Genomic DNA, 15,661 nt, shown 5'->3' on the forward strand with positions numbered 1-15,661 from the left:
GTGTGCGCCTGAGCGATGGTGTGTATCGGGTGCACACACACACACACACACCCATACACACGCACATTTTCATCTGGCACCCGTTTCGACCACTCAATCAGCCACTGTCTCTAGTGTTTCTTGCTGTCTATGTGTGTGTGCGTGTGTTTCTCAAGAAGGCGCCACTGTTTACGAAACAGCCGCCACCGGTTCCGCATCGGAACGTTCCCCTTTGAAGTAACACACAAGAGAACCAGCAAGAAACGCGTCAACTACACACACTCTTCTGCTCTGCCCTGTTCGCTGCTGCCAACAACTACAATCAACGGCTATCAACAACCAACCAAGCAAAAAAAAACATATAGGCTCTAGCATTCAATCCTTTCGGGCTGGCGGGCTGGTGACGTAAGGGTTTCCGTGTGACGAACGTGTATGTGTGTGTGTGTGTGTGTGTGCCACCCTCCTGCTACTCTATTCTCCCGTAAAGCACCGTCTGAAAGAAGGGATTTTTTTTTATCTCTCGCGGTTAGTCTGCCCCTGTATGTGTGTGTTTGCTTTATCATTTGTCGTGCTGTGCGATATATGTTGCACAGACCTATATCTACCATGTCACGGCCTACCTGTCGTGAAACGGAAACGGCAACATCGCAAAACGTCAATAATAAGCCGCAGATGCACACTGTATGTGTGTGTGTGTGGTGAGGTGGAGATGATATGGTGGTCAAGTGCTCAACATCAAACAGTGGCTGTTCAAGAGAACAATGCACACACACACACACACACAAGGGAGAGTACACAAACATTACCTTTTAACTAAACACACTTCTTCTTCTTCTTCGTATTCTTCGGTGTTAGGTTAGGGTTAGGAGGGGGTAAGAAACGGGCAAACAACGCTGTACATTTTGTTTTATATTCTCTTTATCCATTTTTTTTTTAGAACACACCACCCACCATGGCGGATCTTACGAGACCGCCCCTGTGTGACATCAAGCGACCCGAGGAAGTGGTGAAAATGTCGATGACGGACAACCTCAAGTTCGCCGTCCTGATCGGGCTGATCGAGGTGGGCCAGGTGTCCAACCGGGAGGTGGTCAACACGGTACTGCATCTGGTAAGGCAGGCAGCAGCATTATTAACAGTATCATTGAATAAGCGAGTGAGATCTCCTTCCTCCTCCCAGAATTGGGGTCATCTCTTCCGTTGTATTGACTAGGGGAGAAAAACCGTCTCTTTATCACACTGTTACACTTTTGCTATGCTTGAACTTTTTCTGTATGCTTCAGAATGCTGCGAAAAAGAAAAAAAATTAACAGTGCTAACGAGACACGTCATATTGAGGGAGACCGCCTCACCCTTGCGCCTCCCTGCAGTTCGGTCAATAAGGTTGTTTTGAAGTAGAAGTACCGGATTGAATTAGAAACAATTAGAATGGACTCGATAATGAAACCCGTTTGCATGTAAGGTGACGAGACAGAGTGAATTGATGAGACTGCACACCTCAGCCTGCCACATTTCTGGATTTCTCACACATTAGTTGGGCCCCGGTCTTTACACGGCCGGACCGGAAATCGAATCCGATCTCGACTGCTGCTTCTCCCGTATTGAGGGAATATACAACTTCTTCTTCCCTGGCAGCACTACAACCTCTAAAAATTTCGGAGCCTGTCATTTCTGGCTTTCTGTGACTTGATTTTATTCGTGGATGGGATTGGAACACTGGTCCTGCCGTGTAAAGACCGGCGCCGCTGTCACCTCGTCCACCGGACCGCCCCGAATATCCAACACTACGTGGCATCAACATGTTAAGTCTTGTAAGCTAGTTATATGGCCGGCATGAGCACGCAGCTCTTTAAGCCACAGAAAACGACTAACTTTTGATGGTGATAAGCATAAAACCTACTTCATGAATTAAATTTTTGCTTCGTGGTCTACACTGCCCAAGCATTCTAGCCATAATAGAGCGAAGCTAGGGAAACCCCTTAATGTAGGATCGAAGCCATTTTGACTACCTTTTCTCGAATAGCCCATCGGCCCCTAAAAACTTCTACGTTTTAAAAGTATTAAGTAACAGCAATAAGGCCGCGCCGTTTCGCACGAATTCATAAAAGAAAAGGTATTGAGTAAGGAAGACTATCTTTCTAGACACGATCCAAGTTTGGACAGCTGCTCTGATGTTATGGGGGGGCTCAAGATGAGATGTTGTAAAAGGTCTGGTTTCGAAGTATTTCTTAATCAGATGAAGACACTCAAGATGTCGCGTTAAACATCTCTAAACGCCGGCGCGGACAACGCAGATTTTAAACGTCCCTGCTACAGTTGTGCCCCAATCCCATCATGACCAAACATCATCATTATGGGCAAGCGTTCCGATTTCGCCATCTGTTTTGCTGGCGACGCGTCAAGTGTGTCGATAGCGTGTGTAATGTTGCTCGCACGAACATTGTCACACCTTATCGGTTCCACCTCGGGGCGTTTATCGGGGTAGTTTGAATGGTCTTATCGCCAACCGCATACGAAGACGCACGCCTTCGAGACGTGGTGATTGAGAGCAAATAAATCGTCGTCTTGCGTGTGCGATTTCGATTTACTGTCCTATTGTGCGAATGCCATGGAAGAAGCCGACGTTCGAATGCGTTTTCTCTCCCTACTGCCTTAAGAAGAAAGGGCCGTTTTATGTGCACATACACACATTGTAGTGCTATTGTTTTGTTGTCCCGTTGGTCGGTTGTATGCCAACCGCTTAACTGGAACTACTACTGTGACTGATCGCAAAGGGGTGAAATATTTGCCCAAGCTAAACACGTTGAATGGAAGCATCGTCGCCAACTGTGGGCCGATTGCAACGTTGTGCGCACCTTCACACACCGTAAACCCGCGATAAGCCGGTGTAAATGAGCGCAACGTAAACACCGGTGTAAAACCGGTGCCGGTGACCGAGGCGATGATGTTACGATGCAAAATCATTGCCTGATTTTACTGCAGCACACCGTCGGCATGAATTTTTGCGTTCGTTGCTGATCGTTGCTTGTGTCTTTCCCGATTTTCTTTTTTAGCTCGTGGGCGGCGAATTCGACATGGAGCTGAACTTCGTCGTGCAGGACGCCCAGAACGTGAAGCACATGCTCGAACTGTTGGATCACTGCCCGGCAAACCTGCAAGCGGAGGTGTGGAGCGTGTTCATAGCGATCCTGAAAAAGAGCGTACGCAACCTGCAGGCGTGCACCGAGATCGGGCTGATCGAGCATGTGCTGGCACGGTTGCAGCAGGCGGAACCGATCGTCGCCGGTATGTGGTTACGCCCAATGCACCCAATTCGATGGCATAACAGACGGATTATTTGTTGCCCCATTTGCAGATCTGCTCATCGAAATGCTCGGCGTGCTCGCCAGCTACAGTATTACGGTGAAGGAGCTAAAGCTACTGTTCGGTGCGATGAAAGCGGTCAACGGGAAATGGCCCCGCCATTCGGCCAAACTGCTTAATGTGCTGAAACAGATGCCCCATCGGAACGGGCCGGATGTGTTTTTCAGCTTTCCCGGGCGCAAGGGTTCGGTATGAGTATGCAATTCAACACGCAGCCACCAGTGGAACCGTAACAGTAACAAACTATAATTGCTTTTGCACAGGCTGTAGTGCTGCCACCGTTGGCGAAATGGCCGTACGAGAACGGATTTACCTTCAGCACCTGGTTCCGGTTGGATCCGATCAACTCCGTTAACATCGAGCGTGAAAAGCCCTACCTGTACTGGTGTGTATACAGCGACTGGTGTGAAATTGGTCCTCCCCATTAACACCAACACTCACGATCGTTCCTTTTTTTTCGCTTCTCTTACCCACAAACACACACACTCACACATCTGCATGATGCAGTTTTAAAACGTCCAAGGGAGTCGGATACACGGCACACTTCGTGGGCAACTGCCTGGTACTGACGTCCATGAAGGTGAAAGGCAAGGGTTTCCAGCACTGCGTCAAGTACGAGTTTCAGCCGCGCAAGTGGTACATGATTGCCATTGTATATATCTACAACCGGTGGACGAAGAGTGAGATCAAGTGCCTGGTGAATGGCCAGCTAGCGTCGAGCACGGAGATGGCCTGGCTAGTGTCGACGAACGATGTAAGTTGAAGACCGGGGAGGACGCACAACGCTCCCTTTCCAGCGCTTACTCCTAACGCTCGATCTGTACTTCTGCAGCCGTTCGACAAGTGCTACGTCGGTGCGACGCCGGAACTGGACGAGGAGCGTGTGTTCTGCGGACAGATGGCCGCCATCTATCTCTTCTCCGAGGCGCTTACCACGCAGCAAATCTGCGCAATGCATCGACTCGGCCCTGGCTACAAGGTAACACACACACATAATCCTAGGCTACCGAATTCAGATCCGAGCGTTGACATTCATGGGTTGTTTTTTTTTTCCCCCCCTTCCGTTCCATCAGTCCCAGTTCCGCTTCGACAATGAGTGCTATCTGAATCTGCCGGACAACCACAAGCGGGTGAGTGAGGCGAAAGCCATCATTTCGTCGCTTTCTCCAACGCCACTGGCTCCGACCGAGTCCACTATCCATAGAAATCTAGTTAGTGGCAGCACTGCTGCTGCTACTGCTGCTGCCGCTACTGCTGGTGCTACCGGTGCCGCCGCTGCCGACCACCATCACCCGTCCTCGTTTTCCTCATCCCCGATTGCGGCTTCGGCCAGTTCCGGTGTTGCGCTTGCTTCCGCCGCCCCGGGTGGCGAACCGTTTGATTTAGTATCCGTAAGCATGCTTTTATTGTTTTTTATGTTCCGTAATATGGTTGATTATGGTTTTCCGACACTCTCTTTCTATCCTGTCTCTCTGTATTTCTCCTATTTCTTCTACAGTTTAGTTTGTAAGCGACGATCCGAGGAATGTTGGTCTGACTGATCGTATTTCGGTGTTATCTTTTGGTTTCATGTTATCGGCTTTACCAATTACTGTTTGTCAGCTGTCATTGTGCGTGTGGATCGAATTTACAGTGTCGGACAAATCAATAGGACCAACGGTTTAAATTACGCCTTCCACACTATTCCTATCCTACACTTACGCATGTCCTAATCGTTCCGAATTTTTGGGCATAACATTGGTAATTTCTTTTTTGTTTTAGTTTTTGATTACGCTTACTTGTTCTAATTTTCAACATAAAATATCATAGCATAAGGACAGCCCAGATCATTAGAACCGTATTTGGCGACCCTTGTCCAAAATTTACTTCGTCAGTCCCATATGGAAAATTCGAATTAAAATTTGCCCTTGTTAAGATCTTGTTAAGATTGGCGAATGAATATTTCTTTACAAAAACAAAAACCACCAATAAGACAAACGATGCCGTCATATTGAAGTGCAACGAAAACATCACCCCTGTCCATACTATTTTGTCCGACACTGTATTACTGTTGGTGACCGTTTGTTTTAAAAAATTAATTGCAAAAAAAAAACCTGTAGCATCGTTCGTGAACTGCATGAAGTTTTTGTGTAGCCCCGTTTCTCTAACTTCATCCCTCTGCCAAACTCTGTTGTGTCCCAATGCTCGGTCTCCCGTTTTGTTGTTCATCTTTTCTTCGGTTCCATCCTAAGCTTTCCGCTTGAAATACTCCTTCATGAGTCATGAGCTGCGGTGCCGAGAGCTGCTGAACTGCCGTAGGAGAGCTAACATCCGCGTGTCCTTCGCCCCAATTAATAGGCGTCTCTGCCATATTGCCACGTCCGAATCGTGAATATTCAAGCATATTAATATTTTTGTTTGTTTTTTATTGCATTATCTCTCGTCTCGCGTGTTGCACCACCACGATTGGATGGCTATCACCATAAAAACACACACACACACATTATAGGTGCTGTACGACGGGAAGTTGTCGAGTGCTATCGTTTTTATGTACAATCCGGTCGCAACGGACGGCCAGCTGTGCTTACAATCGGCTCCCAAGGGCAATCTGTCGTACTTCGTACACACGCCGCACTCGCTTATGCTGCAGGTAAGTTACGCAACACTTTTACACGGTGGAACGGTACAGTTATGAGCACAACCATAGCAACACTTGAGTTTTTGAAAAATCAAAGCAAAAACCATTTAAGATATATTAGGTCCGCAAATAAAATAATCGGGCCACTTTGTACTGTGGCCTGATTTTGTCGTTTACAAACGGGAATGAACGGCGATTGCTGCTCGATTTCGCCGTGCAACGTGGAGGAAGGCCCTGAACGTTCGCCGACGAAGAGTTGACGGCTTTACTGGAGGAAAATCACTGCCAAACGCAACAAGAGCTTGCAGCCGTGCTTGGTGTAACTCGTAAGGCCATATCATCACGGCCGAACGCGTTAGACATACAGAAGGGAGGGCAAATGGATACACCACTCGAGTTGAAGCCGCGCGACATTGAGCGCAGACTTGTCATGTGTGAATTGCTAGTCCAGCGGCACAACAGAAAGAGGGGGTACCTGCACAGAATCGTGACGATCATACCCCAACATGATCAGCTCGCCTGAACATCCATAGCTCGAAAGTTGTGCTGAGTATTTGGGAGGGGGGCTCCAGCTCGGCGTCGTCTACTAAGAACTTCGAACTACGAAACAATGGATGAGTTTAAGCCGAGCGTCGTGTTTTATTATCAATTGCTCATTCTTCCCTCTATATTCATCACTGTACTCTCCACTTTGCTCGTGGTTCTTCTCACTCGACCCTGTTATGTTCGTATACGTAATTAATAAATGTATGCTGCTGCTTTCGTTGCGCTCTCACAGGACGTAAAGGCTGTTGTGACCCATTCCATCCACTGTACGCTGAACTCGATCGGCGGTATACAGGTGCTGTTTCCACTATTTTCGCAGCTCGACATGCCTTACGAAGGCACCGACGTACGAAAGGATCCAACACTGTGGTAGGAACGCATATCGCTAAATTATTTATTTACCAAGCAATCTAACTTTTTTCTTTATTGGTTTTATTCTGTTTCAGCGCCAAGCTGCTTGGTTTTATATGTGAGCTCGTCGAAAGTTCACAAACGGTACAGCAGCACATGATACAGGTAGGTAAAGGGGTATATATACCGGGGTCACACCACGCAACAAACCTACTCATGCATTCCTTTTCCGACAGAATCGAGGATTTCTGGTGATATCCTTTATGCTGCAGCGTTCCTCCCGCGATCACCTATCGTTAGATGTGCTGGGATCGTTTCTGAGTCTCACCAAGTATCTGGTGACTTGCCTGTCCGCCAACTCGGATCTCTTGCTCAAACAGGTACGTTTGGCCCCTCTGGCCGCCGTCATTGTGCACCCGAACTACTAAGGCTACACTACCCGACCCGTGAGCGTCGACGCGGAATGATGAACTGAAAAAAAAAAACACAGGAACCACGCAACCGCACATAAGGATCAAGGACAAAACGCGCGCCCGTACACACACACACGCAATTTAACCTCTACTTAATGTGGAGCCCCAACTTGCTACTTTTTTTAGGCGCAAGAGTGCGTGTGTGTTTGGTTTTTTTTTTTTTGTTAACTACATTTTGTGCCAAAAAGTGCGAACTCTTTATAGCTGTGTGTGTGTATCACCACACGACACAATCGGGCAGAGGACATTAGCTCTAGACCCGGTTCCTCCAGCAACGATGGATCGTTTTAATAATGCATGATTCAAACTGATTGTTCTTTGTATTAAGCTATGTTCGTTTCTAGCATCCATCAATTTTCGTGTTTTTTTTTTAATTCTCGCATTTTTTGATGTATTTAACTGTTTCAATATTTATCGAATGGTATTTTATTGCTGGATAAAATGTAATAATTTGTTTGCAAAAAAAAAAACGCGCGCAGGCAAATACGAAGTCGGATAAGAAGGAAAATACGTTTCTTTTTCTTCAATATCCCTCGTATAGTTATGTATTATGCATGTTCTCATTGATCCTGTGTTGATCGATTTTTGTGTAATGTTTTTTTTTGTGTTTTATTCTTTTGTTTCAATCGTATTACGTATAGTAAAACTCGATACATGTTTTATGATTTTGGGCCAACTTATAGCGCTTTTTCGGTTTGCAACAGTATGGTCCAACCGAATCGGTTTTACTATTTTTAATGTATCAACAAACGCTTTTTGATTAAGTATCGGGTTTAGTACTTACCTAACCTTAACATACACTGCTACCATTTCCTAGAGCCGTACATTTTTTTGTATTAACTGTTAAATTGGGTCTGAAATATTATTTTTCGTCTTCTAGTCCTTATAAGGGAATTGAAAATAACACAGAAAGCATTGAGGGGAAATATTTTTTAATGCTTGAAATCTCACATTAAACGACGATTTCTTTTTCTTTGTTGGCCTAACGATCGTTTAGGTCTTGCCTGCCATTTCTGGCTTACTAGACTTATTGATCGGTCCGGTGACCGAGGCGATAACGGCGCCGATTAGGGCTCAAATCCCATCCAGACCGGCTCCCCGTACACAGGGCTGACTACTATGCTAAGGGTAAAATCAAGTCACAGAAAGCCAGAAATGGCAGGCCGAGAACTCTCGAGGTTGTAGTGCCAAGGAAGAAGAAGAGACTTATTGATACCGGATACGGCCCAGATGGGATTTGAACCCCGGCCAATGCCGTGTTAAGATCGGTGCTGCTATCGCATGTACCACCGGGTGGGTTGCCCCGGGGTTTTTGTTTTCTACAATCGTTAAATTTGGTTGGTTTTGATTCGTTTTTAAGAACTGATTCTTTCAGAACATGTTACAATCAGAAGTATCGCATCCTGGCTATGCTCTGGAACACATATTTTGACTCAAATACTTTTTTAAACCCTCAGACCTTCGAGACACTATCATTAGAACTAGAACTCTTGGGACCTTGAAGTCCTTGGTATAGAGACGGACACACCGGTATCCTAGTGGCTATAGGAAATGGTTGTTGCAGTATGCATAATGTAGTAAGAGAATGTTTGTATTCGACGTGCCTTGCGTTGTGTGATACGTTCGTCTAGCTAATGGAATGTTCGTTCGTTTTTTTCTTCCAAAGCATTATTTCGTTCTTTCTTTCCTCTGGTTTTTTTTTTGTATTTTGTTGGAAAGTTGATGTGCTGTTTTGCCTTTAATCTTACCTAAATCTTGCTGCATGCCTAAATTTAATCGGCTTGTGGCAGGGCAGATGAAATTCAAAGTTAAAATGAAGCTCTTCTGTTTCTCTTTCCTCACCTGGCAGCTGCTAGATCACGTGCTGTTCAATCCATCGCTGTGGATCTACACACCGGCGACGGTGCAGGCCCGCCTGTACGCGTACCTCGCGACCGAGTTTCTCAGCGACACGCAAATCTACAGCAATGTGCGGCGCGTCAGCACGGTCCTGCAGACGGTGCACACGCTCAAGTTTTACTACTGGGTGGTGAATCCGCGTGCGAAGAGTGGCATCACGCCGAAGGGACTGGATGGGCCACGACCGGCCCAGAAGGACATACTCGCGATCCGTGCGTACATCCTGCTGTTCCTCAAGCAGCTGATCATGATCGGCAACGGGGTGAAGGATGACGAGCTGCAAAGCATCCTCAACTACCTGATGACGATGCACGAGGACGAAAATCTGCACGACGTGCTGCAGATGCTGATCTCGCTCATGTCGGAGCATCCGAGCTCGATGGTGCCGGCGTTCGATGTGAAGCACGGTGTGCGCACGATCTTCAAGCTGCTCGCCGCCGAAAGCCAGCTGATCCGGCTGCAGGCACTGAAGCTGCTCGGGTTCTTCCTGTCGCGCAGCACGCACAAGTATGGGTGAAGAACGCAACTACTTATTCAACGCCACAGTTGGTAACGGTTGTAATGTTAATGTAATGTTTTTTTTTGCTTTCCAATCACCAGGCGAAAGTACGATGTCATGTCACCGCACAATCTGTATACGCTGCTCGCCGAACGGTTGTTGCTGTACGAGGAGTCCGTGTCCCTGCCGACGTACAATGTGCTGTACGAGATCATGACCGAGCACATCTCGCAGCAGATCCTGTACGCAAAGCACCCGGAACCGGAAAGTCACTACCGGTTGGAAAATCCGATGATACTGAAGGTGGTCGCCACGCTGATCCGCCAGTCGAAACAGTCCGAGCAGCTGATCGAGGTGAAGAAGCTGTTCCTGTCCGATATGACACTGTTGTGCAATAACAATCGCGAAAACCGGCGTACCGTCCTGCAGATGAGCGTGTGGCAGGAGTGGCTGATCGCGATGGCGTACATACACCCGAAAAATTCCGAGGAACAGAAGCTGTCCGATATGGTGTACTCGCTGTTCCGGATGCTGCTGCACCACGCGATCAAGTACGAGTACGGTGGGTGGCGCGTGTGGGTCGATACGCTCGCGATCGTCCACTCGAAAGTGTCGTACGAAGAGTTTAAGCTACAGTTCGCCCAGATGTACGAACACTACGAAAAGCATCGGACGGATAACATTACCGATCCGGCACTTCGCCAGCAGCGCCCTATCAGCACGATCAGCGGATGGGAGCACGGTGCTAACGGTAGCAATGGGACTGGCGGTGGTGGCGGAAAGGAGGGTGAGCTGGATATGCACGGCAAGTGTGTGAAGCAGCTGACGCCGGGTCCTGGTGTGTCGCCACCGGGTTGCGTCTGTGAGCCGGAAACGGGCGAAACGATGATCGATACGAGCGTAATGATGGCGAAACAGCAAACGATCGGTTTTCCAGGCTGTGCACCGACCGCTCCGGCAACCGGCGGGACAAACAATAACGGATACGCACGCGCCGGCGAAACGGATTTAATTGTCGAGGAGGATGAGGAGGAACCGTCCCACCACCATACCGCACAGCATGCTGCAGCCGGTGACGAAGATGCTGAAGATGGGGTGGACGAGGAGGAGGAGGAGGAGGAAGACGAGGAAGAGGAAGATGAAGAGCAGGATGAGGAGGAAGGTGATGGGAGGAGTGGGTTTGCGGTGGTGCATCAACAACATCAACCACACGGTGACGCAAGTCATGCCACCGCGTCCGCTACCACCTCCGAAAGTGTGGTTAAAACAATCGTTGATGAAATTATCGATAAATCTGCCAATATGTTGGTAGAGAGTGAAGCTCGAGCTGGGGCCGATGAACGCCACCCGAAGGAAGCACCAGCCGAACCGACATCCTCACCGGTTATTAAGGATGAAGAGATCGAGCTGGCCGTAAACGAGGTGGTCAAGATGAACCAGAACGCGCTGAAACCGGTTGAAGGAGAAGAGGTGGGCGGGGAGGGCAGCGGTTCGGCTGTTGATAGCGCCAACAATAATCAGCAAATGGTGGACGATCCGTCGACGCGTGGTAGCGTGGAGCCGGTCGGCAGTACACCGTCGGAGTCATCCACCGTCAGCAGTTCACCGTCGGTTGCATGTGCCAGTGATAGGTCAAATGATAGAACCGTACCGATGTCCCCGGTACTGCAGAACGAGCCAGACGCACAGAAGGTGGCCGCTGCCGTCGGTAGCATCGTGGACGAGCTGGTCGATCGGTGCTTCCCGGCGACCGAAGAGGAAGCTGAGCAGACCGCTAGCCCCGAGCGCATAGCGTCCGAGATGCAGCAGGTCGTCGACTCGATCATAACGGATGCGGTCGAGAAGGTGGAGAAGGGTACGGTAGGTGAGCGGCAGGAGGAAGCGACTGATGAACGGCAGGAAGGTGGCAGTGGTAGTGTGCATCATCACCACCACCACCATCATCATCAGCGTCAACATCCGCACCACCATCATCCGCATCATCATCATCATCATCCGCATCATCTGCACGGTCACGAGGGTGATGAACATCAGCGAATTTCGGTTGTGTCAGACGCGATGGAAGGTATGGCAATCAATGACAAGCAGCAGCAGCAACGCACTGGTGGTAGTTTGATCGAGGAAGAGGAAGATGAAGTGGAGGAAGAAGAGGAAGAGGAGGAGGAGGTGGAGGAGGAAGAGGAGGAAGAGGAGGAAGATGATGGTGAGGTGTTGGTGGCCGAAACGGAGGAACCGCACGCGGATCCGGCCGATGGTGATGCGCGTATCGGCACCGGCACCGATACCGGTGTTAGTGCCGTCAGTATCAAACAGAGCAATAGCAATAATAGTACCGCGCCATCGAAACGTGCCGTTAGTGTGTCCACCAACACGCAGCAGTATCTCGATGCACAAACCCAACCAGGTCAGCAAAACCAGCAGCAACAGCCGGCCGCCGCCACCGCTACACCCTCCGTACAATCGATGAGCTATGAGGGTGGTGGCGGTGCTACCGGCGGCGGTGGTGGTAGCAAGCGTTCCAAGTCTGCCTCGACCCGGCCAATGTTTTCGCCCGGTCCGACCCGGCCACCGTTCCGCATACCGGAGTTTAAGTGGTCCTACATCCACCAGCGCCTTCTGTCCGACGTGCTGTTTTCGCTCGAAACCGACATCCAAGTGTGGCGCAGTCACTCGACCAAGAGCGTCCTGGACTTTGTCAACTCGGCGGAAAATGCCATCTTCGTCGTGAACACGGTACACCTCATCTCCCAGCTTGCCGACAATCTGATCATTGCGTGCGGTGGATTGCTTCCACTGCTGGCCAGTGCCACCTCGCCCAACTCCGAGCTGGACGTGCTCGAACCGACCCAGGGCATGCCGCTCGATGTGGCCGTCTCCTTCCTGCAGCGGCTCGTCAACATGGCGGACGTGCTGATTTTTGCCAGCTCGCTAAACTTCAGCGAACTCGAGGCGGAGAAAAACATGTCGTCGGGCGGTATACTGCGCCAGTGTTTGCGGCTGGTGTGTACCTGCGCGGTGCGCAACTGTCTCGAGTGTAAGGAGCGTACGCGCGGACTGTACAACGGCATGTCCCTGAAGGATATTCCCGGCGGTGTGCATCTGCAGGCACTGATCCGCGGTGCACAGTCCACGTCGAAGACGATCATCGAGTCGCTGTCCGGGCCGATGAGCCCGGTGAAGGATCCGGAAAAGCTCCTGCAGGACATGGACATCAATCGGCTGCGGGCAGTCATCTATCGCGATGTGGTAAGTGGCGACAGACATCCGGCTGGCCTGTCCGATGCGTCAAGTGCGACTAACTATAATCTCAAGAAACGACTCTTTCAGGAGGAAACGAAGCAGGCACAGTTCCTGTCCCTCGCCATCGTCTACTTCATCTCGGTGCTGATGGTGTCGAAGTACCGCGACATACTGGAACCGCCGGTTGAGCTGCAGATACACCGCAACTCGTCGCCCGTCATACATCGGTCGACGCCCACACAGGGTAGGTACCGCGCAGCAAGTAGTGCATAGCAAGAAAAGAAATATATTGGGGGGGCCGGGGTCGTGAATTATCTTTAGATTTTTGCTTCTGTTATGATTCTTCTTTGGTTTCCGTTTTCTTTTTCCTCGTTTCCGATGCTTTCGTTTACAAAAAAATGTGAAGTGAAACAGCATCGTTCGCTCTGCTTCTTATGATAAGTTTAGTTGTTTGGACATGGACATGAGCTGATGCAGTTTGTGCCAGCAAAGTGCAGAACGTCAGAAGACAAGCGCTTCCCACTGTTCTACCTACACCCTTCTCCCCTCACCGAAGCTCCACCACACGACGCGCGCGTGTGTGTTGGTGAGTGGATGAGCTCTGCTTTTATGGAGCTTTTTTCCTGTTGCGTTTGTTGAGTCCACTTAATGCTTTCAAGTGTGTCGTGGTCGATTCAGTGGTTCAGATTACATAAGTTCCTCTTGAAAACTAGCAAATCTTTCGTAAGCGCATACTAACGCTTTTCGTTCACTAACGGTTCGAGAAATCCTTTGAATATCGGGTTCTCTCTATCGTATGTTGTGAAACGTATGTAAATAAAACACCACATCAATATCTCGGAGGATTCAAAAGTCCAAAAGTCCAGGCTTTTCACCTCATTCAGGATAAAAAGGTTAAGCTTGAAGTGTAAAAATAGACAGCACTAGTGGAAGAGTTATTTAGTCCTTAGACACAATACTTACTTACAGTACAGTCCAGATGGTGGTCCATGGAGAGAGTTGAATCAGGACTCAACTCGGTTACGCTTATTGTATACTTGCTGACTGTTAATATTATATTGCTTCCCGGATTTAGTTTTCTGTTGTGCAACTGTACAAAAGGTATAGGCGTACTAACTAACACTGTGACAACAAAAATCCCCGTTTTTTAACGACATATTTGAATATTGCTACTAGAGCAGTTTCGGAATGTCATCGTTGCCATAGCGGAGATAACTAACTGCAACCAAGTAAAATCCCGTAAAGAAAAGGCATCAACTTTGCTTTTGGACATCCAGTAAACTATCTTTGCCCTGCAGCGCTAAGTGTTCCAGAAGTTTTAGCTTTTTTTTTTCTTTTTTTTAGTATTATTTCTGTAGCCATTAATCAATCCGTTCCATCACTGCTAGCGTTCGGCGTAATATATTATCCAGCTTGTTTCTTACATATTGCCAACCTAAATCAAGAAAAATGTTCTTTCTTTCCCCTTTGTGTTTTTTCTTTCTGTCTCTTCCCATTTTTTCTCTCTCATGCTGCTTTGATTGATCTAAACAAAAAATGTAAAACGTTGTGGGGGAATGGGTTGTGATTCGCGTGACGTGCATCGTTAAAATGACCCGAATCAATCCCGAATAACGTGCAACCTTGCCCCGGAACCTTGATCGGTTGGTCATACGTATAACGCTACTACCATTGTAACTTTCCACGCCACTTACCCAACCTAACACTTTTTGCTCGATGCAATTGCGCCTCTCGGTACCTATTCACCATCTGCCAACGCTTTTAACCTTTAACCACAAAACCACACAAATCCAAACGTCGAACCTTTTTGGCTGGTTTGGTTCGGTTCACGCAGAGTCGAGCAATCGGCCACTGTTTCCGCAATGGTCGCACCACGTCTACCCACAGTTCCTGCCCGGTTCCCATCCGAACCACCAACCGACGATCGTGCACGGCAGCAGCAACACGATCACGTCCTCCTCGTCGCAAACCATCTCATCCTCGTCCGGTTCGTCGTCGACCGGCGGATGTGGCGGTGGCAACCTGCTCAACAACAACAACACGAACCTGATCAACAACAACAATCCGGCCGGTATGAACCATAAAGATGTCGTCGGTAATGTGGTGATCGGTGGGGCTGCTGTAAACGGTGGCACAATGCCAATGTACTACGGCCATGCCGGTGCCGGCGTTGGGCCGAACGTCGCCACCGCCACCACCAACAACGCGCTTAACAACAACAACAACCAGGGATTCGGTGCCGGCGGTCCCGGCAGCTGTATCTTCACCAGCGAGGTGCTCAACTGCTACTCCCCGGCAGCCGCTGCCGCCATCGTCGGTGGCCATCTTCAGCAGCACCATGCGCACCAACAGCCGGTATCGCAACAGCAGCAGCAGCAGCAACAGTTCACGCAACAACAACAGCAACACGGCCTGAACAACAACTCACTAACGGCGCTGATGGGTGCGGGCGGCGCACCGAATGCATACGGTCCGGGCGGAACACCGGTCGGGGGTGGTGTTGTTGGTGGGCTTGCCCAGCAGCAACACATGCGAGGACGAGCAACGGCAACAACAGCAACTTCCGGTCTGCACAATGGCGTCGTCGGCCATACCGTCGGTGGCAAGCTATCGAAAGGCACGGCTCTTCTGTCTCTCTCTCTCTCACTCTCTTTCTCTCCAAAATGAATAATTGTCACATAATGCACATACACT

The 15,661-nt window shown here is 49.1% G+C and overlaps 1 protein-coding gene across 23 annotated transcripts in view; it reads left to right on the forward strand.

Annotated features, from left to right (window-relative positions):
• The window catches only part of LOC118508814 (neurobeachin), a 30,436-nt gene that overhangs the window by 1,738 nt on the left and 13,037 nt on the right, over window positions 1-15,661 (forward strand). For 3 of the 23 annotated variants that reach the window (XM_036048559.1, XM_036048611.1, XM_036048567.1), the window contains exons 2-16: window positions 917-1,090; window positions 3,033-3,264; window positions 3,335-3,531; window positions 3,606-3,727; window positions 3,850-4,096; window positions 4,175-4,321; window positions 4,416-4,733; window positions 5,831-5,971; window positions 6,738-6,874; window positions 6,952-7,021; window positions 7,093-7,236; window positions 9,149-9,741; window positions 9,829-12,973; window positions 13,040-13,211; window positions 14,802-15,584. In XM_036048559.1, coding sequence (XP_035904452.1) covers window positions 932-1,090; window positions 3,033-3,264; window positions 3,335-3,531; window positions 3,606-3,727; window positions 3,850-4,096; window positions 4,175-4,321; window positions 4,416-4,733; window positions 5,831-5,971; window positions 6,738-6,874; window positions 6,952-7,021; window positions 7,093-7,236; window positions 9,149-9,741; window positions 9,829-12,973; window positions 13,040-13,211; window positions 14,802-15,584 — 6,607 coding nt within the window. In that variant the 5' untranslated portion in view covers window positions 917-931. Of the gene's footprint in view, window positions 1-829; window positions 852-916; window positions 1,091-3,032; window positions 3,265-3,334; window positions 3,532-3,605; window positions 3,728-3,849; window positions 4,097-4,174; window positions 4,322-4,415; window positions 4,734-5,830; window positions 5,972-6,737; window positions 6,875-6,951; window positions 7,022-7,092; window positions 7,237-9,148; window positions 9,742-9,828; window positions 12,974-13,039; window positions 13,212-14,801; window positions 15,585-15,661 lie in introns of those variants that run through there. The other 20 variants (XM_036048650.1, XM_036048671.1, XM_036048660.1 and 17 more) reach the window with 18 other exon arrangements.

The sequence above is a fragment of the Anopheles stephensi genome, chromosome X (genome assembly GCF_013141755.1).
Source record: "Anopheles stephensi strain Indian chromosome X, UCI_ANSTEP_V1.0, whole genome shotgun sequence".
Classification (NCBI taxonomy): Eukaryota; Metazoa; Arthropoda; class Insecta; order Diptera; family Culicidae; genus Anopheles; species Anopheles stephensi.